The 16,096-nt window shown below is 35.8% G+C and overlaps 2 protein-coding genes across 2 annotated transcripts; one reads left to right on the plus strand and one right to left on the minus strand.

The window, feature by feature from the left end:
- The first annotated feature begins 1,187 nt into the window (after positions 1–1,187).
- Positions 1,188–1,691, plus strand: LOC106334724. The gene is made up of 2 exons (XM_013773065.1): positions 1,188–1,260; positions 1,366–1,691. Exons 1-2 carry the CDS (start codon positions 1,188–1,190, stop codon positions 1,689–1,691), a joined length of 399 nt encoding a protein of 132 aa, XP_013628519.1.
- Positions 1,692–1,904: 213 nt separating this feature from the next.
- On the minus strand, positions 1,905–2,349 carry LOC106334733 (uncharacterized protein At1g43920, Chloroplastic-like). The gene is made up of 2 exons (XM_013773075.1): positions 2,203–2,349; positions 1,905–2,093 (listed from the first exon to the last, which is right to left on the minus strand). Exons 1-2 carry the CDS (start codon positions 2,347–2,349, stop codon positions 1,905–1,907), a joined length of 336 nt encoding a protein of 111 aa, XP_013628529.1.
- Between the last annotated feature and the right edge of the window lie 13,747 nt (positions 2,350–16,096).

Below are 16,096 nucleotides of genomic sequence, written 5' to 3' on the forward strand. Positions count from 1 at the left end.
CACATATCATAAATAAATTACAAACAATTTCGGTTCATTTTCGAAACAAAGAATTTTTTTTTTTTAAAACCTCTGTCGATTCCCGGCCGTTGCCTTGCCATTATAATGTACAACTGTACTAATAAATAATTTCAAGTATTTAACGATTATTTTATTGTTTCAGAAATAAATTCAAAAGATTTTTTTTTTGTCGACAAATTCAAAAAATTTAATTTTTGAAACAATTTAATTTTTTAAATCAAATGATATAACCAATTTAATTTTTTAAATCAAATGATATAACCAATTTAATTTTAAATAAACTGACCTAAGTTCTGTAAAGTTATCTATTAAGGAATTTAATGTCATTCTAAGGACAGACAAAACATCAATTATTTATCCATGTCGTATGATGTGGGACCCGTTGTGGTTTATAGCAAATAAAAAGGTTCAATATTGAATAATAGTTCATATAAAAACTAATAAACATATTTAAGTTACACATATAATAGCGAATATTGCTTTGTTGTCATATAAAAACTAATAAACATATTTAAGCATATTTAAATTTATATGTATAAAAGATATAAAATCACATGGACTAAAATGAAAAATTAAAAAATCGGATTTTACTGGAGATGAGTGTAGAACAACAAGCTGATCAACCTCCTCAAACATCAACTCCTTTTTAGACACGGAACAACAAGCTCAATAACCTCCTCTCATGGCGGACAAGAAATATTTAGACCCAAATCCTCCTCTCGGTTTGTGTACTTGTGATGTTTTTATAATTATGGTTTATCGTTTTCAAAGTTTCGGATTCCTATGCTTTTCTATTTCTCTCAACCAGTGTTCTTGATTCTATTAATCCTCTGTGAATGTAGAAAATCGAACGGTTCGTTCATTTAAGAGGATAGCAATAGCACAAGATTCCGAGTTCAAGAAACAAAATCTCAAAGAGCTCCAAACTGACGAATGCAACATCACACACAAAGCTCATACCAGTGCCAAGATTGATGATAAACTCAAAACTGATCCTAAAATTGTCGAACCATTCATCAAAGCTTTTAGCACCTTAAAGAAGTGATCTTCTCTCTCAATGCCTATCTATATGTTTCTTGAGATGTCTTGGCCACTGATGATGTCTTTGTCGAACCAGTTGTCTTAGGTTTTACCCTGCCGGCTGCAGGTTTCGACCATCAGATGATATGACGGCAAAGTATTATCTGAAGAACAATATTCTAGGACAGCCAATGAAAGCGCTCATCATACCTGAAGAGTGTGACCACATCTTCTCAATACCCCTCGTGATTTCCCCAGTCAGATAATGTTGAATCATGCATATTGTGCTTTTGTTTGTTGATCTAACTTTGTCTTCTATTCCAGGCTATCCAAGAGAAACAGAATGGCATTGCTATTGCAGGAGACCTAACGGCCCAGAATCTAGAAATCTCTGGACACGAGTCGGTGAAGATACTATTGTGTTTGATCCACGGGGAAACGGTGTTGGTATCAAATGTACTTATGCTCTCACTGAGCAGAAGGAAGAACCTGATGTCATTTCTTTGCCTGGCGAAATAGAACCTCCAAGAGAAGAATGGTTCATCGAAGAGATTAGTCTACCACCGTCTGTTGCTGATACTGACTTGATTTTCTGCCATCTTATTCTTAACAAAATTGAGAAAGAAGAAGCATATGTAGTGAACGACTGAAGATGATGATGATGAAGACGATGGTAGGCTTACTTATCGAAGAGGAAGATTGCTGATTTGTCTCCCCTGATTAGATTGTTACTTCTATAATATTTGGTGTTATGGTTGTCGATGTTAAACCTGAACGACCTCGTTTTGTTATGGTTTAGTGATGTTTAATTTTAGATAACTGATCTGTTTTTAGCTGATATGGTTTCCATAATATTCATTCTACTAACAACAAAGCCATAAAACACACAAAAGGCACACTGCCTTCAAAGCTTTCCAATTCCTGATTTCTATCTGGCTCCTTGCTACATCTTTCTTCAAATCTTCAATCAAAGTCCTTAACTCCTCAACCTCAGTTTTGGTCTTAGTAATCTCCCTGTCAATGATTTCGAGTTTTGGAATAGCATCTTCAACCTACTCACATACAACATCTTCAATCCACTTAAACAAATGCCCCTAATTTATGACCCAATTAGATGGCCTTTCGGTGTAAATAACAAAAACAAGTGAGAAGGAAGCATACATCCTTTTTGCTTATACAACGGTAGAAAAGTCTTCCTGGATTCTCTTGTGTCTTCAATAGTAAAGGTACCACACGTAATCCACAGTCACACTTCGTTGGGAACCCACGATCTCCTCCTCCATATTGTACTTCGGAAGATGAACTCATCATGAAATTGAAACAAAGCTTTGAAGTGAGTTTCTGCTTTTCGATTTTGAGAGAAATAGGGATTTAGGGTTGGCGAATTGGGGGAAGTATTGGTGATAAAACGAGGTCGTTTGGGTTCCAGCGATTATAAACGGAAATTCACCCCGTCTAATTAATTTGTTAACCAAACTGACGACGTCTTAAAATTGCTTCAGTTATATTAAGTCGCTAGTCAAGGTAAGTTGGTGCTATAATTTGTCCATGGGAAAGTTCAATTAATTCGCTAGTCAAATTTGAAAGTTATTCGTTTTAAATAGAAATTAGTGAAATTTTAAATTGTTATAATATTAGTGTTCTCAAAAGCGGACATTTTTGGTATACGTTTTCCACTACAGTAAACTGGATGTGGCCTTGCCATGTCTTCTCGGTTTTGTGTGTTTTTTTTTCTGACTAGATTAGTTACAACTCCTTTTGTATATGGTACTCCTTCAAAATCAATCATTTGCATCTTTAATTTCAGAATAAGATAGATAAGCGATAGTAGTTCTATTATATCTATATCTACACATAACTTTTAATATTTTAAGCAATTACTTTAATAATTTTACATAGAAACTTTCAAAACATCATATAAATTGAAACAAAAACACCTTGTAGATTTTCAATGCACTTTTTGTCACCTAATAATGAAAAATTGTGAATTTCAAAAACATTAATTTCAAGTTTTTAAATCATCTACTGAAAACCGGCTGTTGCCTTGCCATGTGCACTACTGGGTAAACTTAGGTGTAACAGTACTATTCAATATAGCCTGGTCAAAGAGAAATTATTATGTTTTGTAGACACTATTACGAAGCACGGAGAGGAGAAACTAGATCCTTCGATAAAACACCTCCTTTAACTGTTGAACGTAACAGTGAACACCATGAAGTTGAAACCAAATGTTGAGCTTATCATATTCTGAATTCTCCTAAACTGAAGTTAGAAATTTCGGAAAGTAACTATTTCATGTTCTTAGAAATAATTATTTTACTTATTAATAATTATTTTTTTATATATCCAAATTAAATATCCCTAGTTTACCATTTATAGCGAATTTTAAATTGTAAATTTTTGTTTAAGATATAAAAATAAAGTATTTAATTTATAATGCGAATATTGGTTTTAAAATTCTTAAGTTAAAGTTACGGATCATTTTTGAAGAAAAACATAAGAAACTGCATTACATAATTTGATTTGCAAAAAACTGAAAAAACACAAGATGCTCTTTATTAAAAAGGTCGGAATTACATAATTTGATATGCAAGAAACAGAAACTTTAAGTAGATTGCATACGTGTTATCGTGACGATAACACTCCGCATAAAACGTTGCAGGCGTCCGAGCCAACAGTGAGAAAGGGATATTTAACAGGTCAAAGGCTCCATAGACCGAAGGTCATTCTGAAACCTCCTTTAGTTGCTTGCAGGTCAATTTAACAGCGGCAAGATCTGAGATGGATCCTGCAGCCACGTGTTGGAGCACTTTCTCTTGCAGTGCATCGGGTAGGGAAAGCAACCTCGAATCCACCATGACGAAAGTTTGGTAGCGGAGAAAATTCGGTCTGGTCAAAGAGAATTAATATTTTAGAGATAGATATTGATGAAGATATATGTTTGAGGTTTGATCTTAAACGGGCCAATCAATAGTTATATATGGATGAAGATTATCGGGAAAATTGTCATTGAAATCCCGAACTTTTAAATTTGTTTGAAAAAAGCATGAACTTTCCCTTTGACAATTTTAAGCATCAATTTACCTTGACTAGCCACCCTCAAATTAATTTACCTAAACCAATTTTAAGACGTAGTAAGTTCGGTTAACGGATATGGTTTTTCCATAATAATCATTCTACTAATAACAAAGCCATAAAACACCAACATTTTCACATTTTATGTGGCTTTTCTTACTAGATTAGGTACAACTACCTTCGTTTTCACATTCTCATATAGATACTTGTTATCATTTTTTGTTTTTCACATTTTCACAATGGATACTTTTTAAAAATTTATCATTTATTTGGTTCACCCGTTTATATAGCTTCAATATATAACTTAGCTTCAATATATAACTCCAACCAAGTAAATAAAAGCATAAATATGGACTAGTTGGTCACAAAGAAATTCGATTAATTAGTATATTGAGATGAAAACTATTTTTTAAAGTTTATCAAATACATTTTTTACTTCTACTTCTTGTCAAATCAACTTGCAAATCGGTGTAAATCATAGAATTAGTTGTCCTCATAAAACTGTTACGTTTGGTAAACTTATCAAACAGGCAGAGCATGGAAGATGTATTCGAAAAGACACCTCCATTAATTGACATACGTTCACACACCTATTACCAAATAAAATATTTTTCAATTATATGGTTTTATCTTTTCCAAAAGACCAAAAGTTAATGGCTGACCAATCAGCAATTGGTGTTTGGCTGAGATATTTATGACTTATGAATATAGAAAACTCCAGGCATGAACATTGATAAATGTCTTTCGTCTTGAACAAATTCGATGTTTGACAACTAGAGGAAGGCGAGTTACGTTCAAAAACAAAAATCATCAGGGCAAAAATCGATAAACATATCGGTCAGATAAAGCCAAATTCTACTTAGCATCCACTCAGGCTTCTCGCCGCCATGTGCCCATATCCACTTCAACCTCCGCATTTGACTTCAAAATAGCATTCTAGCCACCCGATTAAAATTTGTCCACACCATCAAAGAATTCCTTGGATCCCACGTGCACTTTCGCTAGAAAAAGAGAGAGAAAATATCAGTGTTTTGTCAAAATATTCGGGAACGAAAAATAGTATTGTGTTTTGCTTACATCGAGTTGAAGAAACCATTGTTCCTTAAAATGTCGGGGAATTAATCGGTAAGTCGGCCACTCATGAACCCAGCCTTCTTGAAGAATCTCCGGTAGGGCTAGCGAGAGGTCATTTAAAAACCTAAACCACGTAACAGTAGTTTTGTCAACCCAGATACCAGGACCAGGGTTTAGAAATGGAAGGTTATCCCAACCCGCAGAGCTTAGTATGGCATCGACACGGCTTTGTAAATTCGATGTCCAAACTGGGACAACCGACATAACGAAATGAATATGAAACGGAGAAATGAAAATGAAACAAAACGAAGTTTGTCGGAGGTATATAGATAAAGGAATTAGAGTTCCAAGGAATTATATATAGAGATATATAGAGATACAAGCCAAAATCATGTAAGGAAGCCAATAATGGTTCGAAGTGTTTCGTTAATCCTTAAATTATTAATAAAAGCAACATTATACTAATATATTTTGTAAAACGTGTGAAAACTAGTAACGGTTTCGAACTGCCGTTAACTGGCTTTTGCCTTAGTTTTTCCTTGCCATTGATAAAATTTATTCAAACCCAATATTTGATCAGCGTGTTCTTCTCCAGTGGTATGTGTTATTTCATATGTAATTTAAAAAAATTGTGTGTATGTGTGTTTTTATTATATATGTAATTTATAATGAAAGATTTAGAATATATGTGTTGTATATGTATTTGGGAAGTTTTATCATTACGACATAGTTTTATTAATGTGAAGGACTATAATGTAAATAAACAAAAAATTTAAGGACTTTATTGAGGATTCATGGTTGGAATCATGGTTGTTTTCTCCCTTATTTAAGGTCTTGGGTTTGAGATATATGGTTTAGGGGTAAGTGTTTTGAATTTAGCGTTTATGGTTTAGAATCTTGCAATGTTTTAAAACACAAAATTAATTTTTTTTAAAAAATAAGACGCGACACGTGGAAACTTTTTTTTGTTAGTATATTGGGGGTGAATCCAAGAATTGTTGTATTTCAGATTTTAGTTCCAATATAAATTAGTTTAATTTTGTGTTAAAAATCTCAAAAAATGTAAGAGAAGAAGCTGCGGAGGCAGCAATGAAGAAGCTCACTTCTAATATATGAACAACTTATTACCGAAATTTAAAAGTACAAGAACTGATATTTTACAAGAGAGATTACACATATTAGAATCCATGAGATTACACATATTAGAATCCATGCTTATGAATCAGCAGCTTTGGTCCCGAGCCAACAGGATCACCAAAAATTTGTCCATACGAAATTGGTGTAATGGGCGGTTGTTGATTTTGCTCCTTCTTTTTTTGTATGATTCTTACTTGTTCGTATCAAATAAACTCACTTATATTATTATCATGTATAGAGCTCAAACTCGTCAGTAAGATTTTATTTTTTTCCGCCATTTCTTTCTGAGCCAATTTTTTGGCTTCAATTTGTATACGCAATTGAGCCATCATGTAACCCTTTTCTCTAGTTGTTGCACTTTCTTTAAAGAAACCAAGGATTTGCTCATTTGATGAAAAAAAGGTAGCCATAGATGAGTTATTACCTTCGTCAAGTTTTCTTTTGAGTTTTGCTTTAGGCGGACCAATGGGAGGTTGTGACGAGGTTTGCTGTGTTTGTTTTTCCATGTTTTTTTTTGAGTAAGAAATAGGTTGTTTTATGATTTTTCTTTGGGTTGCAACCTATTCTTATTTTATACACAATTATAAGAATTATCATCGGGGTTTGCTCATGGGGTTCACCTATTATCAGCCGCTAGATTAGACAAAATCAATGGACCAGAGTTCTTGTCTTTCTTCATCTTTCTGATTGGCTGTTATATTTATCACGCTGATCACGATCTGAGCTATAGATTTGATAAAATCAACGGACCAAATCTTTTGGTTTTCTTCCGATCACTCCCTTCCTTCCTTCCAATTCCAAACCCTAAAACTATACCCTATACCCCAAACCTTTTTCATAAATTATTAATGTTTGATAAACAAATAAGAATTTTACTTATGTAAATTTATTTATTTAAATATCATCAAACATTTTTTTGTATAATACTTATTCTATAAAACCTTAATCTTGTAATTTATATCTAAATATAATATAATTTCTATAATTGATCATATGCAAACCATTACGAATGATATTTTATCTACGTGCACTACTTTTAGAATAATATTTTGTGTTAAGTTTTAGAGTTAAGTTTTATTCCTGAGCATTTATTCTTTATTAAAGACTATTATTTATTTCAAATACAAAAGCTTTAATGTTTAGTATTTGGGAAAAAATAGAGTTATTTCTGAATATGGAAATGTGTCAAACACTACAAAGATGTACCGTGTGATAAATAGATGGTACATGTACGATGTATATGGTGGTGACATCATAGTCGGATTTCTAAATTGATTTTAGTTATGGGGCGAGTCCGTAATTAATAAACATAATTTTTTTTTCACAACCTATTATCAGTCGCCGGATAAGACAAAATCAATGGGCCAGAGTTCTTGTCTTTCTTCATCTTTCGTGATTGGCTGCTACATTTATCACGCGGATCACGAGCTATAGATTTGACAAAATCAACGGACCGGATCTTTTGGTTTTCTTCCGAACACTCCCTTCCTTTTATTCTCCAAATTGTCTATGTATTCCTTTCGTTCAATCCCAAACCCTAAACTATACCCTATACCCCAAACATTTTTTCATAAATAATTATTGTTAAATAAACAAATAAGAATTTTAATTATATAAATTTACTTAAAGAACGTCAAACTTTTAAATTTTTTTTATAATACTATCTCTATCAAAACTTTGATCTCGTAATTTATGTCATAATATAATTGTTCATATGTAAAATCATCTTGGAGGTAATTATTATACACTAAAATACATTTACTACTAATTCACTCACATACATAAAAATAATTGACAGATGTATTCACTCACATACATAAAACTAATTCACTCACTCACTAACACATCACGCATATCTAGTTTAACCACTGTGTGACTGTTTTTGATTCAATATTTTAGAAATAAAAAGTGTTTACTTTTGGAGAGGGGTTTGATTTTTTTTTTTTATCTTCCATGTATTTCAAAAATAACTAAAAATTAATTTTGGAGGAATTCCTAAAAGTAAATGAACTTTACTCTCGAGACCTCTTTGATTCATTTCTCTCTATCTCTCCCTCTCTCTCTCTAGTCAAAAATGACAGATCCTTACTACAGCGAGATAAAGCAACACAAAAGGGAATGTGATTGGCTCTATGCAGTTGCGGACGCAAACCATGGCATACCAAACAAGTGTGCTTGTGGTCAATCTATCGTATTGGAAACAAGCGAGCAAGGAACGCGGTACTATGTATGCAAAGTGTTTGAGGTTAGAATGATGTGCGGTATACGAATATATGTTTGTTTCTCTTGTTAATTTGTTGACTTTCAAAATTACCCTTGCACCTTCAAGATGATGGCTCGCACTTTCGCATTTGCTCTCTTCAAGCACTCGAACATGAGGTGAATGATTTGAAGAAAGACGCTCGTGACGAGGTCCAGACCCGCTTGAAGCTGCAATTAAAGATTCAACAAATGAGTGAGGAGATTGAAGAGCTCAAGAAATTAGTCAAGGGTTTTCCTTAATTTCTTGTGTTAGATTCCCTAAACATCTTATGAACTTGGTGGTGCTCTTGTGTGTATCTCTTGTGTTCTAAACTTATATATTGCTATGTTTTTCTGTTTGCTAGGTTGTTATGTTTTATCACTACTACAACTTCAAATAAGAAACACCAGAGTTAGTTATACATCAACCAACAACAAGCAACATAAGTTTAAACATAAAAAAACTACGAGATATATCAGTAGTTAAGAATTTTTCCACCATATTTTCAACAACCAACAAAACCAAATTTACAGCCAGGTACAAAGATCTCATTTTTCCTTCTTAGACCTACTCATTGTCTTGTTCAGGTTGTCATCCAGTGTGTGCACCGACCGTTTAACCCCCTTTCCTTTTTTTCTCCTTCTCTTTCACATCCTCAGGTGAGTCCTCACCTACTTCCTCAACATAAGCTTCCAATCCAGCCAACAAGATGTCTAACGCCTCCATATTGTTCTTCGCATCGACATATTTTTCTTCCAATGCAATGACTTTCATGTCTAACGCCTTCAACTCCCCCATTATATCCTGGAACAGTCATATTGTGGAAAGAAGGATACAAATCAGACTAGTTTTAGTACAATTACTCACTAAACATCAATCACTACCATTTATTCCAATTAGAAAACGCAATAGTCATCCTAATTATACCAATTTATTTCTCAAACTAACAGAGTGACATAGAATCACTGACCCTCGTGTCAACACAGTTCTCGTCTTCTTCTTCTTCTTCAACTGAATCCACCGGGTTTATGTTCCCATTCGCAGCGGCCAAGTTAGTATCTCTATCGTCTTCCTCAGTAGTAGGGGTTTTCTCTCCCTTTAGTTTCCTTGTGTTAACCATTTTTAAAAACCTGCAAACCAAGGACATCAACAAACCAACCACACAGAGTTCTTCATCAAACAAAATCCAAGTTACCTATTACTACGAGAGAACCGTGGGAGACAATCGAGAGGAGACGATATCCGAAAAGCTTCTTCTTTTTTACGACTTTCTTTCAAAACGCTAGGGCGGTTAAAATTAGGGGTTTCATCGTGGATATACGCGATAGAGAGATTCGAGATGATTTCTCGCTTTCTTTTTGCTGTTTACATTTGCCATCCAAACAATCAGTTAACATAGGCCCATTAAGGGGACTGAGCCCATTTCTCATAGTATTGGGATGGATACACGCGAGATTTTTATTCGCTGTTTACTTTTGCCATTTAAACGTTTAATCATGTGACAAGTGCCCATTAATTGAGCCCATTTGATGAAATGAAGACATTATCTCTCTATCTATCTCTAATAACCCATGAAGAACCCATGAGGACACCATTGTAGCTCAAATCATCTTTGTTTAAATCTTTCTTTTTTATCTTTTATGTCTCTAATAACCCATAGGATTTTTAAATCTCATACAATAGTTTTTCTATTTTTTTATACGCCTACTCACAAATACATACAACAGGTGACTATGAAGATAAAACGGTTTGCACACGACATAGAAAAGGTTAAAGAGCAACAAAATGATTAAACGGTTTGCACACCCCATAATTAAGGTTAAAGAGCAACAAAGTGAAAAAATTCCTTGTTATTAAACAAAAGATCATTGCCATCAGCTTGCCATTTTCTCTCATTCGAAGCTGTGTCGTTAACCTGCCATTTCGTTTCATTGCCATTAGCTTGCTAGTTAGAAGGGTAGCGCTGGTATTTTGAAATAATGGGACTACTCCCACAAATTTCCTTTCCAGGGGTACTGATTCCACAATGTCCCTTCAAAGGGAGGCATAATAGCAAAATAACTCAATAAAAATTGCAGGGTGAACAAGGTAGTTATTCGGTTGGTTTGTTTGAGGTTTGTAAACAATATGAGAAAGCCTTAGACTTAGGGTTTCTATTCAAGTAATCAGGATTATAATAGTATATAAGCTAGGGTTGTATATTGGATATTCTAGAACTCAAACTAAATAATATTCTATCAATTTCCGTTTGTTTAGAATATATATTGTCTGGATCTCAGATCCAAATTGTTGTTTGTTGATCTGGAGAAAGTGTCGATCGATACTATCGATGGATAGTCGATCGATACACCTTTCAAAACGTCGATCGATACACCTATAGGGTTGTCGATCGATGTTCCTTCCGGCAAGCTTTACCGAGCATGTTTAAATTATGTTCACTAGGTTTCGTAGATCAAATTTCGTTTGTTTCTAGCAATCCTAGCACAATATGAATCAGTTCAAGTAAAAGACCAGGCTTCCATTTGCGCCTAATTATCCTAATATCAGGGTTCTAATTAGCTACTCTAGAACACAAGTAATAAGATCAACTCAATTGATGGATATCACTAACAACCCATCAAGTCTATATTTGGGGCTAATCCTTCATAATCCTATTTGAACCTTAAACCTAACAAGGTGAACTACTCAGACATAGTAAACCAATTCATAACAAGATGTAAATAAAACTGCTTAAATAGTTTAGATTAAGAAAACTAGAGTTTCAATACAAAGCTCTGAAGGAGTCTTGGATCTTCTCTCCAAATCTACTAAAATCTCTAGAGATTGTTTGCTGTGTAGAACTAGAAAGTGGGAAAGCGTGTGTTGCCTAGAACAATGGCAGAGCACATAAATATTAGGTTAAAAATCAGTCAGGGGTATTTCTGTAATTATGCAGTGACTTGGGATTTAAGTCGGCTGAAAACCTAGCCAGGTCTTGCGCGCTTCGCTGTCGGTCGACAGTGATCCCAGAAAATAGGCCAAGGCTGTTTCGTGACCAATTTAAGCTCAGAAGTCACCACATATTACCAATATACCCCTGGACGACCTGAAACTCTATTTTACTGTTTTCTAAGCCATTGTTGACGGCTATGCTTCATACTATTATAGAGAGAGCTTAGGATTGGAGAGAGAGATCTGTACACCTTGAGAGAGAGAATATCTTGAACTCCCTTTGTTTCTTTACTCTGTACTGTTTATTTATCTATTGCAATATTATTCAGACCACATAACCATGACTTTTATGAATATGTCTGAGTAATCTCACTATTAGATTTAGGATTCTCATAAGGTTGATATATGTATTTCTAGCTTAAATTGTAGTTAGGATGATTTAATTAGTTCTTCATCTAGTTGTTCTTACTACTAAGCTTAGGGTTGATAACCCTGAATCTTTGATCTTAGGATTAATTGAGATCAAGCCATTGTTTGACTCAATACCTGAAATAAACTAGTATGATCTAACTGACTAGATACAGACGAGAGTTAATCTAGTGAGTTAGAGAATATAAATCAAAAATGTTCGTAAAGCTTTCTGGAAGAAGTATTGATCGACGCAGCAACAGCCCTGTCGATCGATATTTTAAAAGGTGTATCGATCGATATTTGTAACGAATAATCGATCGACACTTTGTCGTGATTAACATACGAGAGTTGAAATCCGAGATCCAGATTAGATAATCTAATTGATTATATCTGAGTTTGAATTCAAGAACAATTAATATCAATAAACCCCTAAAGACCCAAATTAAGTTATTTACTTATCATACCTGAGAATATACCTAAATCTAGCTATTCTCCCAACTGTTAACAACCTCAAAACAAACCAATCGAGCAATAAGCTTGCTCACCAATTCATTTACTGCTTTAAAACCTATAAGCCAATTAATCTAGCCTATTTCAAAGACCATAATCTATTGTGTAATCCTATAGTCTCTGTGGATTTGATCCCTAAGTACTACATCTGAACCTCTTATTTGAGAGAGTAATTCACTCCTTATGGTAATTTGAGTGATATCAAATTTGGCGCCGTTGCCGGGACTCTTTCTTATTACCATTAGATTAAGTTTAGAATATAGTCTAGATTTTGTTATTGAATCTGCTTAAGTTTTTCCTCTTGCCCTGCTGACACAGGTACCTAAGATGGAAGACATGAATTTCGGGCCAAAATTGATCGACGTTCAGACAACAACATCGAGCGACGGGTTGACACAAAAATCGATCGACGCTCAGGAAACATCGAGCGACGGGTCGACCGAAAAGTCGATCGACACTCTGCTACCAATATCGATTGACACCATCCTGCCGAAAGCAAGTAAGTATGTTCTTACATGTTTCAATAATGAAAAAGTAGTTCTAGGAGATCAAAGAGGTCGAGTATGCAATGCATCAAACCAAATTAATTATAGACACAGGGTTCCAATTCCTATTGGAGATGTTGTTTTGAATGCTGGACCGGAGCATCACCAAACGCTTGAAGATTGCTACAGACCTGATCGGTTCTACACTAACAGGTCTGCAATCCGTCCTCCATCAATTCAAAGAAAGGACTTTGAACTGAAACCCAAATATTTCTCTCTAGTAAGTCGGCACCCCTTTCATGGTCTTCCTATGAAAACCCCATAGACCATATCGAAGCACTTGAGGACTTTGTGTCTAACATCAAGGTGCATGGAGTCTCTGAAGACTACCTATTTTGCAAACTCTTCCCGCACTCCCTTGCTGGAGATGCGAGGCACTGGGTGAAACAATTGCATCCAAGATCTTTGACATGCTGGAGTGATATCAAAAGCGTCTTCCTCAACAACTTTTTCGATGATGCACTAACCGAGGAATTTAGGAATAAGATCTATAATTTTTCTCAAGGCACCACTGAAGCTTTTAAGGCTTCTTGGTTGAGATTCAGAGCCTACCAGCGAGACTGCCCACACCATGGTTTTCCCGAAATTCAGCTACTTAATATTTTCTTCGGAGGTCTTGACTGGACATACCAAGCGAGTTTGGACGCTGTGAGTCAAGGGAATTTCAAAACCAAGACCCCTGAAGAAGCTATGAGGCTCATTGAAAATGTGGCGTATAGCACTAGTGCCAAGAACACTGATCTCGAGAGGAGGAAGATGGCCAAGAATTCGAATGAATATCAGATATCTGAGGTGAAAGAAACGTCAGAATCGGTTCATGCTTTTGTGATTGGAGATAAGCAAGTTCGGTTTAACGATGAGAGTCAGACCTTTCTACGTGAAGGAGATGAAGAAGAGCATGTAGACCCTATCGATGAAACTGGCTTTCGCAAACAAAGACTTGCCGGTCAGCAGCAAAACATGAGCTTTACAAAGACCTACAAGGCAGAACAGACTCATAAGAGCAAGCTGGAATCTATGATGGATCAAGTTCTAAAAGGCCAGCAGAAAATGAGTGCGGTTCTCGATGAAAGATTGGATTCCGTATATTCTGATTTACATGATAAGTTCGAAACTTTGAGTGACCATGTCAAGAAATTGGATATCCAAGTTGCGCATAACGCTGGGTTTGTCAGAAGGGATGAAGGATTCCTTTCTGGAAAAACTGACACCAACCCGAGACACCAAGTTTGTGCTGTGTTACTAAGAAGCGGAAAACACCTTTCCCTGAGTGCTGTAGAGATCACTTCTGCAGAAAAAAACCCCTGAAGCTGAAAATGCATCGATTAACCTCGATGAAGAAGAGGAGGAGTTGGAAGAAAATGTGGAAACTGATTGACAAGAAGGGAATAATGTCGATCGACCGACTATGATAAATATCAATCGACAGAATGAAAACAATGTCGATCGATGCTCGACTCCTGCCAAGCCGGCAGTAGAGAGAGTTTAAAGGACTTTGCCACCCTTTCCTCCTAACAAGACGCAAACTAAGCGAGAATTAGATAAGGCGATCTGCAAGAAAGCATTTGATAAAATCACGTTGGAAATGCCACTAAGTGATGCCATAAAATTAGCACCTTCGATAAAGAAATATGTAAAAGACATGGTATCCAACAGTTTCCCAGTTGCTGAACACAACGTCATGATGGTTTCAGAGGAAGTAAGTGCAATAATCCAAGGCGTAACCCTGATCAAGACACCAGATCCGGGCAGTTTTGTTCTAGATTGCAACATACGAGACAAGAGTTTTCCTCGATCCCTTTGTGACCTAGGATCCAGCGTGAATCTCATGCCACACTCTGTCGCGATATCCCTGGGATACGACGAGTTCAAACCCACCAAACTAACTTTGGTTCTTGCTGATAGATCCATTAGAATACTTGAGGGAGTACTAGATGACATGCCGGTAAGAATTAACGACTGTCACGTACCAACGGATTTTGTTGTGTTGAAATACCAGAATGAACCAAAAGATCCCCTCATCTTAGGTAGACCATTTCTAGCTACCGCTGGTGCATTCATCGACGTCAAGGAAGGTCGGATACGTTTAAACATTGGAAACATTCCAATGACCTTCCATATGGAAAAACTGATAAAACGACCCTTAATCGATAAACAAGCCTCTTACGTGGACGATATCTCTGAGTTGGCTGAAGAATCCTTCATAGACCCATGCTCAGATGATCCCTGAAAAAAGAGCTCACATCTACCGAAGAGGAAACATTTAGCATTGACATCAGAGCTGATGAATACGCGCGATTAATGGACGCAAGTGTAGGAATAGCAAATGTCGATGATGTGGAGGATGACGATTCGGAAAAAAAAATCGATCGAAATTTAAAGGTCGCTGTCGATCTACAACCATCCCCTCTAGAGAATTGGAATCCCGAAAAAGCACCAAAAATTGAGTTAAAGCAATTGCCCGCCGGACTAAAGTATGCTTTTCTCTACAATAATTCTTATCTCGTAATCGTAAATGCCAACCTAACCGACTGAGAACTTGCGTTGTTATTAAATAAACTGCGCAAGTATAGGAAAGCCCTCGGATACTCTCTCGAGGATATTCCTGGTATCTCTCCAGATCTGTGCATGCACCGGATTCACTTAGAAGACGATTCCAAATCGTCAGTGGAACATCAAAGAAGGCTAAACCCGAACTTGTAAGAAGTTGTTACGAAGGAAATTATCAAACTTCTAGATGCTGGAATCATCCACCCAATTTCGGATAGTAACTGTGTGAGCCCTGTGCATGTTGTACCTAAGAAAGGCGGAATTACAGTGGTTAAGAACGATAAAAACGAACTCATTCCCCCGCCAACTGTCACTGGATATCGAATGTGTATCGATTATAGGAAGCTAAACACTGCCACCCGAAAAGATCACTTTCCCTTACCCTAAATTGATCAAATGTTGGAAAGATTGGCAAATCACCAATACTACTGTTTTCTTGACGGATACTCTGGATTTTTCCAAATCCTTATACATCCTGACGATCAAGAAAAGACCACCTTTACATGCCCTTACGGAACATTTGCATACCGCAAGATGCCATTCGGTCTTTGTAATGCCCCTGCCACTTTCCAACGATGCA

Source organism: Brassica oleracea, chromosome C1 (genome assembly GCF_000695525.1).
Source record: "Brassica oleracea var. oleracea cultivar TO1000 chromosome C1, BOL, whole genome shotgun sequence".
Lineage (NCBI taxonomy): Eukaryota > Viridiplantae > Streptophyta > Magnoliopsida > Brassicales > Brassicaceae > Brassica > Brassica oleracea.

Coding starts and splice junctions, on each gene's coding strand:
- LOC106334724 (XM_013773065.1), top strand. CDS start 1,188: ATGACGGCAAAGTATTATCTGAAGAACAATATTCTAGGACAGCCAATG. Junction 1,261..1,365: donor GCTCATCATACCTGAAGAGT/GTGACCACATCT, acceptor CTTCTATTCCAG/GCTATCCAAGAGAAACAGAA.
- LOC106334733 (XM_013773075.1), bottom strand. CDS start 2,349: ATGAGTTCATCTTCCGAAGTACAATATGGAGGAGGAGATCGTGGGTTC. Junction 2,094..2,202: donor GTTGTATAAGCAAAAAGGAT/GTATGCTTCCTT, acceptor GTATGTGAGTAG/GTTGAAGATGCTATTCCAAA.